Raw genomic sequence first — 17136 nt, 5'->3', positions numbered from 1 at the left:
ATATTTTTTACATTAAATCTTTTTTGTAGTAGGGACTTGATATGCTTGAAAGATTTCTGTAAAGGGAATTTTCATTTCTAACAGTGCATTTTTTACCTAGAGGCAAATTAGGATGCAGCTGCAGGCTGTATTCATCAAGTGAGTGGTATGTGAACAGATGAAAACCACAAAATACTAATCAAGGAATGTTTTTTCTGATATTCAGACCAGGAACAGCAGCAAAGCTGAGGCTTATTGTACAGCATGGCATAAGTACTCTGCGAACACTGGACAAGCATGGCCTTCAACCTGCCTTAATCATATACTGGGCAAAAAGCTTGCAGAAAACAGTAAGCTGAGATTATTTTTAAATACATGGAAGTAAAAGTGTTTTTCTTATTTTATCAATTATGAACAGACTGAGGGTATGGGGGATGGGATGAATGTGTATTATTAAGAAGAGCTGATTATTTTATCAGGCAAATTTATTGTTCTAGTCACTCTATGAAGTACTCTTGTCTTAAACTGTAGTGTTATTTTCTACATGTATGTTACTTAACATAGCTACTCTGCTTAATGTCAGAGAAGGACTTTGTTACTCTTAAAGAAAATAGGAGAAGGGTATGTAGGAATAGCATTTTGACTTGCATTTGTTGAAATAACATCTGCATCTATTCCCTCTTCTTCACCAGGGAATTAACCTTAATTCCTTCTATGACCAGAAGGAATATATTGGGCGAAGCGTCTACTACTGGAAGAAAGTTCTGCCTATGCTGGAAATTATCAAAAAGAAGAGGAGTATTTCTGAACCTACTGATCCTCTCTTCAAACACTTCCATAGTGTAGACATTCAGGTAGATATTCACTCAATTGATATTTACTCAATAGTGTAGACATTCAGTCAGTTGAGCCAAGGCTGAAGAGAAGGGTCTGTGTCAGAAATGTACACAGTTGTGGGATTTTTGTCTACATTGTACTATTCCATGTTTGTACTACTGTGAGACTCTTAAAGTTGAGATTTGGTAATAGTGTTTTAAAAAAGAGGGAAAATTCTCTCCTTGTAACTTTGGTCTTACCTTTGAAATGGTATTTATGATTTGAAGGCACTGAACACCCCCAGTACCAACTTTCTTGAAAAAGAATTCTCCCAGTATTACAGGAAAGAAGGTTATGTTGTTCCATTGTGAAATACAAGTTTTCCTTCACTTTATTTGTAGGTCTTTCAGGTTGCAGCATATGAAGAAGAGGCACAGATAGCATTTGCTATGTTGGATGCAGTTGATGGTAAAACTGATGATGCTTTAATAGCATTTGAAGCTATTGAGAATGTGGTGTCATACTGGAATCTTGCCCTGGTAAGTTTGTAAGTTGCATTACCCAGAAATGCTTCTCTTTATTCAGTTTCCTTCTGACTGATACTATTTACTCTGCATCCTGTTCTTTAGATTTTCCAAAGAAAAGCAGAAGAGATTGAAAATGATGTCATGCTGCCAGAAGAACATGAGGAGCATAAAACTTACCTTCTTAAAGCCAAGTATTATCTAATGAAAATTATTGCGGAAAGCTCCTCAGATATGTCAGTTACTGAGAAAGTAAGCAATTCTTGCTTTAAAAACTTCTTCTAAGTAACGCAGTAGCTTAGATTACTGTTTGAAAAACAAAATTCTTTGCATTCAAGGTAGTTTTTTCCAGGTTTTCAGGCAAGTTAAATTCTGGGTAACTTCTGTAACCTACCAGATCATGTGGTATCCTGGCTACCCTGTGGATGAAAGCTTTAATGTAAACAAATAGCTTTTGGCACTGTCTTTTAGTTTGATAGTTTGAAAAAAAAAATAGTTTGTGAGTTGTTTTCTTATGTGAATCCGAACAAGCTAAGAGCTTTGCTGAAAAAAACCCCAGTATTTATGTAATGAAAGACTTGTGAATTGCTCAATAGCCACAATTCTAAATGTAGTTTGTCTTATTCTGAGGGAGAATTGCAGTCATGACTCATGTTTGAAAAAACTTTCTAGTTGCCAGTGTCTCTTGAAACTGTGAGGGAAGTGTTAGATACAGTGATCCAGGAACTTGGTGAGAATGGTGAAGAGGGAAGTCTTGCCTTCAGAAACGGTCTGTCACGAACTGTAGATTCAGCAATGAAACATTCCACTCCATCACCAACCAAGTTCTCTTTTTCACCAACTAAGACTTACAAGGTATGTTAGCTAGTTATTATTTCGGGGAATTGTTACCTCGTAAGAAAAATTCAAATGAATCAATTAACTTTTCTTTTCCTAGTTCTCTCCGAAAACTCCCCCTCAGTGGGCAGAAGACCATAAATCTATACTTCAAATGATTTGTCAGCAAGTGGAAGCTTTAAAGGTAAAAGTTCTGTCACCATATTCACTAGTGAACTGTTGGCCTTTTAGTTACAGCAAGGATCTAGTGATAAGAGCATGGGCTAACTTACAATTCGTAGAATTACTTTCTGTATATATCTGCCTAAAATGAGTACCAGAGTAAATCCTTTTGCTTAAAAGTTCCTCTTTGGGACTTGGACAGGAGTGCTAAGGCAGCTCATCTAAGGGACTCTTTCTGTACGTGGAAAGAATTTTGCTTTTATCAGCTTATCCACTTGGTTCTGGATTTTTTACTGGCTTGTTCTGGCTTTAGAATACTATGGAAGTACTTTGTACTCCTTGGCCATGTCTTGCATGATCTGGCAGGTTTTTTTTTAATTACCCCCATACACCGGAGTGAACATGCTTTTGAATAGCAAAAGGGTGGTGATGATGCCTTATATTTTCTTTGACAAATACCTGTGCAATAGATATTTACACTCTTGCTTGGCACCCTGTCTCAACAGAATGAAATGCAAGAAATGAAACTTAATAATTCCAACGCAAATGCATCTCATCGGTGGCCTGCTGAAAACTATGGAACTGATGCAATACCAGACAGTTACCAGAGAGCACAAAATCTTCATGAAGCCCCCTTAACAGGCAAGTTGCTGCAGAATTTTTATCTAAATGCTTAGCTAAATCAAATAAGACTCTTGAAAATAATGTTGAAATGTTTTAATGATTCACAGTTAAAAACTGATTGCTGGGAAGAGTATGTAGAAAACAACAAGAAAAGATAAGTGCTAACTGTTTTCCTGGTGTTCCTTTTTAGTTGCTACCACTGGCCCATCTGTATTCTACAGTCAGTCACCTGCCTATAACTCTCAGTATCTTCTGGGAACTGCTGCAACCAATGTAACACCAGCAAAGGTGAGAATAAATTTATTTATTTAAATTGCTTCAAATGATCTCCTGAAAATGACTGACTGGTTTTGATTCTGTACATAGCTGGATGCAATTGCAGTTCCTTATGTAGTATTTGGTCAATTTAAACTGCTAGGGATAAAATTATAATTTGTCTCCCTGCTTAACTTCTGGGATATGGAGTTTGAGTGGAAAAGCTAGAAAAATATATTTTGTGTGTGTACATTTCTCCTACCAGGTATGTATGATAGCACTTAACTATTCCCCCCCTTAATTGTGTGGCAAAAGAAAATGGGGTTTTCAGAGCTTTTTTTCATGGAAAACCCATTCATATTGTGCCCCCTTTTCAATGTTTGTTCTCAAATGCCCATCAAGTTTTAAACTAAGGTAAAACTGGTTTAGGCTTAAACTTGAAAGCATGCCTTTCTTTTAAGAGTACATGTTACATGGGCTTCAGAACAGTAAGATTTTGTCCTCTTTGTTACTGTAATAAACAGAGCACTTGTTTTCTGCTTTTTCTATAGCCTCCTGTCTATGGTATGAACCGACTTACACCTCAGCCACATTTATATTCCTATCAGCCACCACCCATGCATACACCACCTCTGCAAAACACTTCTGGTTGTATGTTTTCCCAAGAAATGTATGGCCCACCTCTGCGTTTTGATTCTCCTGGTACTACACTAATTTCTCCTCGTACAGCTGATGACTATTACAACTACAGTGTTCCACAGGCAAGCGCCAATCCAACACTGCCTAAACCGGGGTATTTCACAAACCGTTCAGTCACCCCACCCACTTTAAAGCCTGCAGAACCAAAAGCAATGCCTAAATTTGGACAGCCGGGGACAGCAGAAGGATCAAAACCACCTCTTCCAACACCAGCACAGCCAAGTCAGCCAACAACTTTTAAGTTTAAACCTAACTTCAAGTCTAATGATGGGGACTTCACTTTTTCTTCTCCCCCTCAAGTTGCACCACAGCCCCTTAATGCACCTTTTAATAGTAGAGAAAGCCTCTTGGATCTTCTAACATCTGATAAACCTTTACAGGATGATAGATACGTTGAACAAAAGCCAGTTAGTGATCCTACAAACAGTTCAAGAAATATCTTCAATTTTAGCAATAAACATATTCCAGGTGTCTCTCTTCGAGAAAACACAGGACAAAATGCACACAAAAACCTGGGTGTTGAGAAGAGTGATGCATTTGGTGTTCAAGAACCAAGTAAGTCTGTATTTATGGCTTCAAATTTAGATTTAGCCAATAGAAGTCATGAAACAGAAGGAGGAAGCACCCATGGTGGAGATGAGGATGATGATGGTCCTCATTTTGATCCTGTGGTGCCACTTCCTGATAAGATTGAAGTAAAGACAGGTGAGGAAGATGAAGAAGAATTCTTCTGCAACAGAGCCAAGCTCTTTCGTTTTGATGCAGACTCTAAAGAATGGAAAGAAAGGGGTGTTGGAAATGTGAAAATACTGAAACATAAAGTATCTGGCAAATTTCGTCTCTTAATGAGACGAGACCAAGTGCTGAAAATCTGTGCAAATCACTACATAAATACTGATATGAAATTAACTCCAAATGCTGCATCAGATAAGTCATTTGTATGGCATGCTTTAGACTATGCAGATGAATTGCCAAAGCCAGAACAGCTTGCAATTAGATTTAAAACACCTGAAGAAGCAATGCTTTTCAAAAAACAGTTTGAGGAGGCACAGAATATTTTAAAATCCTTGGGATCAAATGCTGACACGTCTGTGGCTCAGAGCAGTGGGACTGCAAAAGAAACAGCAAATCAGGACATCAGGGAGCCCAACAGAACCACTTCTGGGACCATGAACTTGGGCTTTCAGTTTCTGAAAAATGGAACAAGCAGTGAACGTGACAGCAAAGGCACCCTTACAGCTACATCCACTACATCTAGCTCTAGCATTTCATTTGGGAAGGACGCTCAGCAAGCCTCTTCTGGTGGGTTTGGGCAGCATCTCTTGAAGAAGGACCAATGGAAGTGTAAAGTATGTTTAGTTCCAAATGAAGCAACTGTAAAGAATTGTGTATCATGTCAAAGTCCAAATTCAAGTATGTGGGAAACACATGGCACCCCATTAACTGGCTCTGCAAGTTTGAAAGCAAGTGGCGACACAGTGCAGGACAAGTTTGGATCTGCTTTTGCTAAAAAGGAAGGTCAGTGGGACTGCTCTGTATGCCTAATCCGAAATGAAGCAAAAGATGTGAACTGCTGCTCTTGTCAGAGTCCAAAACCTCAAAATCAACCAAATACATCCACACCTTCTGTTCAGGCATCTGCTGCACTAGGGCTTGGTTCCATTGCTGATACAAGTAAGCCACAGAAAAATGGGTTTGAAGGGCTTTTTACTAAGAAGGAAGGTCAGTGGGATTGTACTACTTGTCTTGTGAGGAATGAAGGTTCTTCACTAGCCTGCGTAGCCTGCGAAACGCCGAATCCATCTGGTAAACCAGCTGGTAATACTTTGCCAACTCCTGCTTTTGGCTTGAAAAGTAAATTGCCTGAACATGATGGAGGACAGATGGGAACAGGCTTTAAGTTTGGTCTTGAGCAAGGCAAGACACCACCATTTACGTTTCAGGTTTCTTCTGATACTGAAGCTAAGCCTGCAAAGGAAGGATTTAACTTTTCAATGCAAATGCCTGCAGGTGGATTTAAATTTGGGATACAGGAGTCTAGTAAAAATACCCCTAAGAAAGATGAGCCATCCAAAGAGCATACGACTGGTTTCTCAAAAAGCGTTGATGAAAAAGACAAAAAGGAACTGCCTTCAGACAGTGGAATTGGATTCCAATTTCAAGAAACAGCAAACAAGGAGAAAATCGACTTTGTTTTGGGACAAAATAGCAGCACTTCTACGTTTGCTGAGCTTGGAAAAAATATTCCTAGGGAAGGCTTTCAATTTGGCAAAAAGGACCCTAACTTCAAAGGCTTTTCAGGTGCAGGTGAAAAGCTGTTTTCTTCACAGAATTCTAAAACAGATCAGAAAGCAAACACATCTGCTGACCTTAGTGAGAAGGATGATGATGTGTATAAGACAGAGGACAGTGATGATATCCATTTTGAACCTATAGTTCAGATGCCTGAGAAAGTAGAGCCGTTTACAGGAGAGGAAGATGAGAAAGTGTTATACTCCCAGAGAGTAAAGCTGTTCAGGTTTGATCCAGAAACAAGCCAGTGGAAAGAACGTGGGGTGGGCAATCTGAAGATTCTTAAAAATGAAGTTAATGGCAAAGTAAGAATATTGATGCGGCGTGAGCAGGTACTGAAGGTGTGTGCGAATCACTGGATAACGACAACAATGAACTTGAAACAGCTGTCTGGCTCAGACAAAGCATGGATATGGATGGCCAATGACTTTTCTGATGGTGATGCGAAGCTGGAACAACTGGCAGCAAAATTCAAGACACCAGAGCAGGCTGAGGAGTTCAAACAGAAGTTTGAAGAATGTCAGAGGCTACTACTTGATATACCACTGCAGACACCCCATAAACTTGTTGATACAGGCAGGACAGCTCAGCTTATACAGAGAGCAGAAGAAATGAAGTGCGGCTTAAAAGATCTCAAAACTTTTCTGACAGATGACAAAACTAAACTGTCGGAAGAGGAAAGTGTAAACCCTGTTTGTACCAGCAGTACTTCTGATTTGGTTATAAAGCCACATGCTGAAAGTACAGGTCCTACTCTGGAGTGGGATAACTATGACTTGCGTGAAGAAGCATTAGATGATAGTGTAAGTAGTTCTGTATATGCATCGCCTCTTGCAAGTAGCCCTGTAAGGAAAAATCTGTTTAGATTTGGAGAGTCTACCACTGGTTTTAGTTTCAGCTTTAAATCTGCTTTGAGCCCATCCAAATCTCCTGCCAAACAGAATCAGAGTAGAACATCGGTAGGCACAGATGAAGATTCTGATGTTACTCAAGAAGAGGAAAGAGATGGACAGTACTTTGAACCTGTGGTACCTCTGCCTGATCTTGTGGAAGTGACCAGTGGTGAGGAAAATGAGCAAGTTGTCTTCAGTCATAGAGCCAAACTCTACAGATATGACAAAGATGCTAATCAATGGAAAGAGAGAGGGATTGGGGATATCAAGATACTGCAGAACTATGACAACAAACAAGTTCGTATAGTAATGAGAAGGGACCAGGTACTGAAACTCTGTGCAAATCACAGGATAACGCCAGATATGAACATGCAGCAAATGAAAGGATCTGATAGAGCCTGGGTATGGACTGCATTTGACTTTGCAGATGGGGAAAAAAAAGTAGAACTTCTGGCTGTACGATTCAAGCTGCAAGATGTTGCAGACTCATTTAAGCAAATTTTTGATGAAGCAAAGCATGCCCAAGAGAGAGAGACACTGATAACACCTCTTTCTTCTCGTGCCAATACACCAAAGGAATCGCCATGTGGTAAAAATGCTGTAGCTGTGCTAGAAGAAACAACCAGAGAAAGAACTGATGTCAGCCATGATGAGGATACTTCTGATGCAACTGTAGAGGCTGCAGAGGTGTCAAATACTTCTGAAACACCAACAAAAACAGTGGTTTCTCCTCCAAAGTTTGTATTTGGATCTGAATCGGTCAAGAGCATTTTCAGTAATGAAAAGTCAAAGACATTCACATTTGGAAATACTTCAGCCACTGGTTCTCTCTTTGGCTTCAGTTTTAATCCCCCAAGAAAGAATGAAGGCCATATTCCAGCATCTCAGAACACAGCACAGAAAGAGACTGAAGTCTCTGAACCACCGAAAATCTCAAATGCTACTCTGAAGCCTGTAGACAGCAAGGTAGACAACTTGCCAGCTTCAACACAGGAGGGACCATCTAACTTCTCATTTAGAATTCTGGAAAAAGGTGAGTATGAGATTTACTAGAAATTTACTCAAGTATGCAACTTACTAAGTAGTCAGCTCTGTGCTATTCATTATTTTTTATTCTCTTGAGAACAGGTAGTTTCTTTAAGTTTTGATGCAGGTATTCACATGTTCTCCAGATGTTCAACTAAAGAAAGGAATTTAAAGTCATAATTATTTTCAAATAAAAATGAAAATGTATGATGCAGAATGGAAATTTGTTTACGGAGAACCGAATTTTCAGGTAGAGAGCTTAAACTCTGAAGTGCTGCATCTGGGTCTTGGATTTAAATGCTCAAAGAATTTGTGGATTTGCTTTTGGGGCTTAAATAGGTAGTTGATGTTGTATGTACCTGGGCCTTTGCTCTGAGTGGCCAAGTGTGAGAACAGCAGATGTAGGCTTCAGCTAAAATTTGCATTATCCCCATAATTAAGTAGATTGGTATTGTGGAACTCTTCTATACCTTTGTTTCAGGTGTTAAATACCGGCCTCTGCTATTTTGGTTGTGTAGCTTAACATCAGATGTCAGCCTACTTCTTTAGCCTGAAAAGAGATTGTGATGGCATACTCAGTGGTTTATGTTATAGTCTGAAAAAGATGCACAGGCAGAAGATGTAGCTGTGACAGGAGCACTGTAATGTGCTGAAGTGTCTTTGTGAGAAGGATGGGATGTCTCAGAATTATGAACATGTCCTGTCTCTTTATTAGCTTAAGTGTAGTAAAGTGGCATGCAGAAAATAATAGGTGTAGTCCATTCACATGGGTTGGATACGCTTCTGTAGAATTAACAGATGAAATTTCCTGCTGTGAAGTATGACTATGGAATACTTGCAGAGCATAGATAAGTCTATTCTATCCTTTTAAAATTCCAGGTAAGCACTTATATATCAACAATTTATTTTTTTAGGATTTAATTTTAGCCTCTTTAAATCTAATCCCATGGCCTTTTGGACAAGCACATCCTCCATGCAACCTGATAGTAAAGGTATTTACATAGTGCACTGAATGTGTGATAAAAACACTCTAGCAGGCATGGGCAATAACCCAGCTGGGTCAAAGCAGCTGGCTCAGTAATCCTTATAATTAACATGCATGCTGAAGGAGAGTACATGAAATTGTGTGCCTGACTACTATATTTGTCCTATTAAAGAATGTTTCTAGCCCTTAGTATGTTTACATGAGCCAGCACAATGGATGGCCCTGTTCAAGCTTTTGGCTTCTGTTTGCCTTATTTTTTGAGGATATGTGCCCTGCACTTTTTCCATCCCAGTTTTACGATGCGTGCACACTGGATCTCTTAAATTCCATTTTTCTAGAGAAATTACATTTTTGTTTTCAGAGAATGTCTTGTGGTGCCTGATGTGGTTTACTCTGTATCAATGAAATAGTTTGAAGATCTTGAGACAGCTTATCCAGTAAAGATCTTGAATGCATTTATTAGCCTCTGTGGAAATGTTCCCTTCAGTTCCCCGATTGTCACTGTTAACTGCTGCACTTTAAAAAAAAAAAAGAGTGCACAGAAGTGAGAGCCACCTTCATGTATAATCTGAAGTCCGCCTTAGCTGGCTAGAAAACTTCTGCCAATTTGTAACCAATTTGTTTACATTCAGACCCTGTAAATAAAACTGTTACAGCTTATAGTTTGATTATATGTTACTACCAGTGCTGCTTGCAAGTATGCTTGCTGTAAGCATGCTCAACTTACACGTTTTTAAAAGTATTTTAATTTTAAATAACAAACTTTTAGTCTGCATAAGATGGTCTTCCAGTATTAGTGTCTTACATTGTTTCAAATTGTCAAAATGTCATTTGATAAGCTGTTCTTACTTGAACACTGAATTCCTGTTGTTCTGTATACATAACCTAAAGTCACTTGCTCTGTGTTTTCAAGCATCCCTGTGGATGGAGTTTATGAACAATTCAGTTCTATTTTCATAATATGGAGTTCGTAATGTGGAGTGATTAATCATTCTGTGCCAATGCACACATGCAAGAAGTTTTCCTACCTCACATTGATTGTGGTTTTATATTGGGGGCATATGACAGGGGGGATGTATTTAAAGAAACAAACAAAATAAGCCTTTCTGGTACTTAAGACTGTTCTTCACTTTACTTTTCTGGTAATTAGGTTATGATTATATTTTTAGTGATTTGTTTACAGTTTATAATTGTCTTCAGTGTAACTTTTTGGTCCTTGAACTCTGAGTTAATAGTGAAGGATTTTGAGAAGTCCTTCCTAAATGAGGTTTTCAAGCCTATCCAATACAAATATGATAGGAATTTTTCTTATGGGGAACTTCTTTTGGGGAGTGGCTTCTGAGTTGTGCTAGAACAGCATTCAAAAGAAATTTAACCTCAGTAGTTCTGCACCTCCACACATTTATGTTTTTCTCAGGTCAGGTCATAAACTTCTTGTAAGTTCTTATTCTAGTTTTGGCTGGGATAAAGTTAATTTTTTTCTCAATAGCTGGCACAGTTCTGGGTTTTGGATTCAGTGTGAGAATAATGTTGATTACACACTGATGTGGTGGTTGCTGCTAAGCAGTGCTTACCCTAAGTCAAGGACTTTTTTTTGTCTCATGCTGTGCCATTGAGGAGGTACACAAATAAAAGATTGGGAGGGAGCTTTGCTTGAAGTGGCCAAAGGGATATTCCACACCATAGAACATCATGCCCAGTTTATAAACTGGTGGAATTATCTGGAAGAGGGGCCAGTAGGAGTGTGGGAATGGAGTCTGGCATTGGTCAGCAGGTGGTGAGCAGCTATATTGTGCCTCACTTGTTTTTCCTTGAGTTTTACTTTTTCATTTTAATATTATTATTATATGTCACTGCTGTTTCAGTTTCTAAACTGTTCTTATCTCCACCTACAAATTTTAAATGTGATTCTCCTCGCCATTCTACCAGGTTACAGGATGTGAGCCAGCAGCTCTGTGGCACTTAATTGCCAGCTGGACTTAAACCACACCAGTGCTTTACAAGTTTGAGTCATGACAGTTACAAGCTACTGTACTTGTTACATGCTTTAGGGTTTAAACCAGTGCTTTCCTCTTATATTCAGAAGATATTCATTGATCAATACATGAGGGGAAATATCAGTATTGTGACTAGCTAGAGAGATTTAATGTCAGTTCAAACAAAAGTGAAAATACAGTACAGCATTGAAAAGAACTGTTGTGCATGATACTGTCCTGAATTTTGTTTCTTCCATATTCTACTCTGGGTGAAAAAATCTACACAATTTTTAGTTCTATTACCCTAAAACCAGGTCTTTTCAGAATATATTGCATGTATTTGTGGCTTTTTGTTTCATGGCTGCCTGTAAAGATATATTTAAGGTGTTTGCAAAAGTAATCTTTGTTGAAGTCTTTTATCGTTTTGAGTAGATGTTTGGAGCACTAGGCTATTATTCCAGTGTTTGATAGATCAGTTTCACTGAGAACTTTACCTATTGACTAATCTGAAGTGACCTTAAATGTATTTCTCTTATTCAGCTATTTTGCCCAAAGGGTACTGAAAGAGACTGCATGATAAATAACTCTTTTTAAATGATGTCAAACCTGATGAGCAATGAGTGTGGTAAAACACTGGAACAGTGTATTTGTTGCCATGGCTTCTAGCTAGATTTCTACTGCTCAAATTAAAGAAAGCGCATACTTTTACCATCTACCTGACTTGAAAGAAGTGTTTTGTTATATTCAAAGATAAATCTTTGAAAATTTTCTGATCCTAAGGAAAGCTGCTTCTTGTTGTAGGACTAAATGCTCCACACTTAAACCTCAGGTGAACTTGATGTAAACTTAGTCCAGTTAAGACACTTGCTTAACTAACCAGAATGAATAAAACACATAGTAATATGCAGGACATCTGCATATCTTCACAACACAGTACTATATGTCCTTCTAATCCTTAAATCAGCTAGGGTGACTGAGTTTTTTGGATAAGATTCTGAAAAGATGTATGAAAACATGTATGTCTTGCAGTCATGATATGAACTTAGAAATTTGCTATTCAGGAATTTTATCCTACACATACTTTTTGCAGGCTCAGAGGACTTACTGTGATCTAAAAATCTGAGCAGAAAGAATTAGTCTACAAGAGTATGCTGGTGGTGGGTTTGAGTTACTTTATAGCTCTGGTATATAAATGCCTGAAATGATCAACTTGTAAACAAAGGTGGGGCAAAGACTGAAGAGGTAATACTTTGAAAAAATACTTAAGTTTGAATCAGTACTTGGGATTTTGGTGTTACTTTACTTTATGCTGCTCTTAATCTACTGGACAATTAAGTAAAAAGTAATGAAAAGTGCTTTTGATAATCAGACTTATTTTAGTGTGTTAGTTGTCTCAGAGGATCAAAGTACATGTCTATAAACCTGTCTCCTATGTCCTTTTCTCCTCTTGCAATGATAAGTTAAATTGTATGATCAGAAAAATCAGTGTTTTTCAGGAACTGGGTACCACTTTGGTTTCTAGCTGGTTATTGAGGTTTCCTCTGCTTACACTCTGCCACAGACTTACAAAAGTATTTTTTAATGAAAAGCACAGCAAGCTTTTGAGACCACCTTCAGATACTGACTAAATTAAATCTGGAGAACAGATAATAGGCTGTTAGCAAATAGGCTGAGGTAGTAAAGCAGTCATTTTAGCCACAATAGCCACAGCTGTTGTGGCTATTGATGTGCTTATGACGTAATTCTTAAAAATAATTCACAGATTTATTTCTCAGCCCTTTATCCCCAAATTCCTCTTCTCAAAACAACACTAAACCTAAACTAGCAGAACCCCAACCAAACCATACCTGATGTTTAAATTGCTATATCCTCCCTCTTTGTTTCCATTCTCTCATAATAAACTGAAATATTTGTTTCCAAAGCTGTCTTGCAGCCATATATTTTATCTGCAATTTGCTGTAGACTTTACTTTCACCTTTAACCTTTGCACTGATAGTGCACTGTTCTCAATACTGGTGGAAGGAATAACTTAATGTTGAAGGCAAGAAGACAAAAAGCTAAATAATACAACTGATGGTGATATTTCCATGCTGCAAAAGCTAGTTAAATAGGCTGAAAGCAATGTTTTTTTTATTTGATAGTGAAACTAAGAATTACTTTACTTAGTTAACAATAAAAGTTTCAGCAACAGCTATTATAGTAAATTTATTATTAGCTAATAAAAAGCTCAGCTATCTCATAAGTAATCTGAAATGAGTTCTATTCTATTCTATGAGTTGTTTGGATAGGTTGTTGTACACAACTTCACTTTTTCAGGCCTGAAGTTTGCTTGTTTACCTCTGTTTGTCACCTTTGCCACTCTTCTCTGTAGTTGTCTCTTATGTGACATGAGAACTTAATTAAACAATCCTTTTAATAATATAAAGCTGCAGCCATGTTTAATTTTAATGCTTGAATTCCAAAAGCGATAAAACAGTGTGTAAGTTTTGCTGTTCTGTCCTTGCATCCTGTAAGTCTGATTTTTGTTTCCTGTCTATCAACAGTACAGAAAATATATAGGCCTTTAGAATTAATTTGGTTCCATAATAATGTGGGGTTAATGTTATTTCCTGTTCTGAAATTATTCTGTTTTAATTGTTTGTTCAATTTCTGTGAAAAAGCTGAGAAGACCACAGTGTCAGAGGATGATGTTCCATCTGATGAGGTTGTAATAGTTTACGAGTTAACACCTACTCCTGAACAGAGAGCTCTTGCTGACTTCCTCAAGCTCCCTTCAACATTCTTCTGTTACAAGAATAAGCCTGGATATGTGAGTGACGAGGATGATGGTAAGAAATGCCAAAATTCATATTTGTACTGCCTTTTTGTGGGGAAATGATGTAATACATTGCACTGGTGCAGCCCCACCTTGAGCACTGTGTGCAGTTTTGGGTCCCTCTGTGTAAGAAGGATATGTAACTGTTGGAGGGTGACCAAGGTGAACAGCCTTGGGTGCCAGACTCAGGGGGAGTGGCTGAGGTCACTTGGTTTGTTCAGCTGGGAGAAGACAAGGCTGTGGGGTGATGTCATCACAGTCCAAACCTTCCTCAAGGATATCAGCAGAGGAGGACGTGCTGATCTCCTCTTTCTGCTGCTCAACTATAGGACACAAGGAAATGGAGTGAAGCTGTCAGGGAAGTTCAAATTAGGAAAAGGTTTTTCTTCAAGAGGGTGGTCAGACCCTAGGACAAGCTCCCCAGGACAGCAGTTAGAGCAACACACCCCTCAGAGGCCAAGCAATGTCTGGGTGATGCACTTAATCATATGGCTTGTTTTAGGTAGTCCTGCAAGGAGCAGGGAGCTGCAGTTGGTGATCCTTATAGGTCCTTTCCAACCTGAGATACTCAGCACTGTTAGAACCATTAGACACTGAAATATTTTTGTGTGGGCCAATGGGAAGTAATCCTGTCAGTGTCTTTGTGGCCAAAGATGTACACGCAAGTCTTTAAAACAGAATAGCATGGTGGAGGCCCAGGAGTGACTAAAGGGCATTTGTTTGGTGTATTATGGGGGTTGACATCATTACCAAGGCATGTGGTTAGGTAAGAGGCATTTGAACAAGAGACCTACTTTAGTAAATATTTTGAGACAAATAGAAAGCATTTTTTATTAAAAACAATCTAAGGTTCCCTAAGTGCTATACTAATGAGTTAATTTTCTTCTAAGACAATTCCTAATACTATTAGTAAGCTTACTTTGTCAAACCTTTCTGCATGTAATTAAGATTGTTTTATTCAGCAGCTAATACTTTAAATGGAAGTTTTGAAACATTGTATTCAACAGAAAATGGGAGCAGACAAGCCTCCTTCCCCCTACCTCAGCTAGCAAGTTTTTATGTAAAAAATCTTCAGTCTTCTTTCCTAAATCTGTTTAGTGGTCATCTTAATAAAATCACTCAGTAAGAAATATGTTTGCCTGTGCCATGTATCTGTAGCAGTCTAGGCTGGGAAAGTGTTAACTGCACTCTGGAGCGCATGTAAACAAAGAAGTGAGGGCTTACTTGTTGACTTGTGTAACTCTTAAAATATAAGCAAAAATTACATATGCCTCCTAGTCTTGTGAGTTGGAAGGGCTTAGCAGACTTCTCTGACCTAGAGTGTGCCTGAGGCCTTACTCTTTTTTTTTCTTTTTGTTTAAGATGAAGACTATGAAACAGCTGTTAAGAAACTTAATGGAAGACTCTATCCTAGTGATTCAGAAGAGAAAATGAAAGGGCAAGTTCCTGTAAAAGGTATGTCTTAAGAAATTTTAATTATTGTGCTTCATGTACTGAAATGTAAACTCTGAATCTGAATGACACATGGGTAGAGGTTAATTTTATGTTTCCTGGGATGGTTTTTAGAAGCAGAGATGCTGGGTGTAGAAAACCTGCATCTCAATGTACAGAGTTAAGCTCAATATGTTAAATTGGTAGTTAGCAGTAAAGGGGTACCTGCAAGAGAAATGTACATTCCAGGTAATCTCTAAACAAGAACATCAAAGTCTCTTCCTATCTTGAGTTCCTTCTGAATATGAAAAATTCAGCTTGGCATGATACTGCTCATAAATATTTGAATACTTGCTACTTCTGCAGTTACTCAACTGAAGCTTGTGAGTTATTGTTGTTCAATCTAAAAAAAATGCTATTTGGTCTCTATACTAAAAATACAGGTGTAGACAAATACAGGTGTGCTTATGTGTGTCTGTCTCACACTTCAGCATTGCATAACTTGAAGTCTGGGTAGGTACTTCTAGAAGTAAAGTTTGGGGTTTTTTTGAGGATATGTGCTGAAATATGAGGAGATACTGAAGGAAGTTAGTAGTAGTGGCAGCTGCATGATGAAATTCTTCATCATTGCATGGAAATTCCCTGATAACAGTAAAAAACCCACAGATTATGTATTTTCAATTCTAGTCACCCCATGTTAGGTTAGTTAGTCTTCACTTCCACTATTTAAGCAGTAATGCTGTCTGTGAAACTCAAGAAGTTTGTCTTCAAGTTGATCTGGTTATTATGAAGTTAACTTATAATGTCAGGGCTAAAAATTATTTCAGTATGTAGCTGCCTTCACAGCTATTTTCCATTAATTCTTTACAGCAGGCCTTGCAAGAAAAAGTGAATTCACCAATGAAAGAGAATGTGCTGCTACTTTGGAAAAGAAGCCAGCTCCTGAGGAGAAAGACGAAACAAAAGCTCTGCAGGTTCCTTCTACATCTGTTTGTGGTGTCAGTACTGATACTGAAGGTGACAGTCTAGAAGACTTAAAGTCAGAAGTTAAAATTCAAGAAATGAAAGTGAGAGCTAAATCTTTACTGAACTTCTTGTTATTAGACTTGTACAATCACTTTATATATGTGTGAGACAGTACAGTTTTAGAACTAAAACATCCAGTGCAAAAAAATTATTTTAGTATTTTTGTATCTGCCTCAAGTGTGTGCCAACACAGGAGATTTTATTTCAGGAAATAATAGTATTTTTTTTAAAACAGACTACTTCAAAGATACTTCAGTCTCTTGTCAAGTTAACAACCTTATGTGTTAACTGTAATGAAAAACTTCAGAAAGCTTACAGCAACTTCTTTTGGTGTTCTTTATTTTTTTTTGTAAGGACTGTTCTTAGACTCCTGGGGAGGTGGTTTGAATACTAAGGTCTTCTAACTTATTTAGCTATTGCATTACTTTTTTGATTAATTGCAGGAGAATGAAGTTGTAAGCTCAAGTGACTTTGTGTGTACCAGTAAGGAAGAAATACCTTCTCCATCAAAAGATGAAGTGACAGTATGTGTCCAATCAGGTTCCAGCAGTGAAGAATCACATTCCACCACAGAAACTGTGCAAGTATCACAGACCTCATCACGAGCTGAAGACAAACCTGTAGATTTGTCAACTAAAAAGAGTGATTCAGATGGTTCAGAGTCAACACAAGGTAAGCTCGGGGGTATACTCTAAGATTTTTTTGTGGGAAACTATGCTTTTCTGTGGATCACTTTACCTAGCATAGTTGCTGTCGTGGGGAGAAGTAGTACCAATACTGAATTAGAAACACAGGT

At 38.1% G+C, this 17136-nt stretch overlaps 1 protein-coding gene across 4 annotated transcripts in view; it reads left to right on the top strand.

The window, feature by feature from the left end:
* Nucleotides 1–17136, top strand: part of RGPD4 (RANBP2 like and GRIP domain containing 4) — a 33680-nt gene that overhangs the window by 10703 nt on the left and 5841 nt on the right. For 2 of the 4 annotated variants that reach the window (XM_053970816.1, XM_053970819.1), the window contains 13 exons: nt 206–329; nt 672–833; nt 1197–1334; nt 1425–1571; nt 1992–2174; nt 2257–2340; nt 2825–2960; nt 3133–3230; nt 3749–8114; nt 13729–13896; nt 15246–15338; nt 16185–16381; nt 16784–17012. In XM_053970816.1, the coding sequence (XP_053826791.1) occupies nt 206–329; nt 672–833; nt 1197–1334; nt 1425–1571; nt 1992–2174; nt 2257–2340; nt 2825–2960; nt 3133–3230; nt 3749–8114; nt 13729–13896; nt 15246–15338; nt 16185–16381; nt 16784–17012 (6125 nt within the window). The remainder of the gene's footprint in view (nt 1–205; nt 330–671; nt 834–1196; nt 1335–1424; nt 1572–1991; nt 2175–2256; nt 2341–2824; nt 2961–3132; nt 3231–3748; nt 8115–13728; nt 13897–15245; nt 15339–16184; nt 16382–16783; nt 17013–17136) is intronic. The other 2 variants (XM_053970817.1, XM_053970818.1) reach the window with 2 other exon arrangements.

This window comes from Vidua macroura, chromosome 2, assembly GCF_024509145.1.
Source record: "Vidua macroura isolate BioBank_ID:100142 chromosome 2, ASM2450914v1, whole genome shotgun sequence".
Classification (NCBI taxonomy): Eukaryota; Metazoa; Chordata; class Aves; order Passeriformes; family Viduidae; genus Vidua; species Vidua macroura.
Note: the sequence above shows the minus strand (reverse complement) of the source record. Positions and strands in the feature narration are given on the sequence as shown.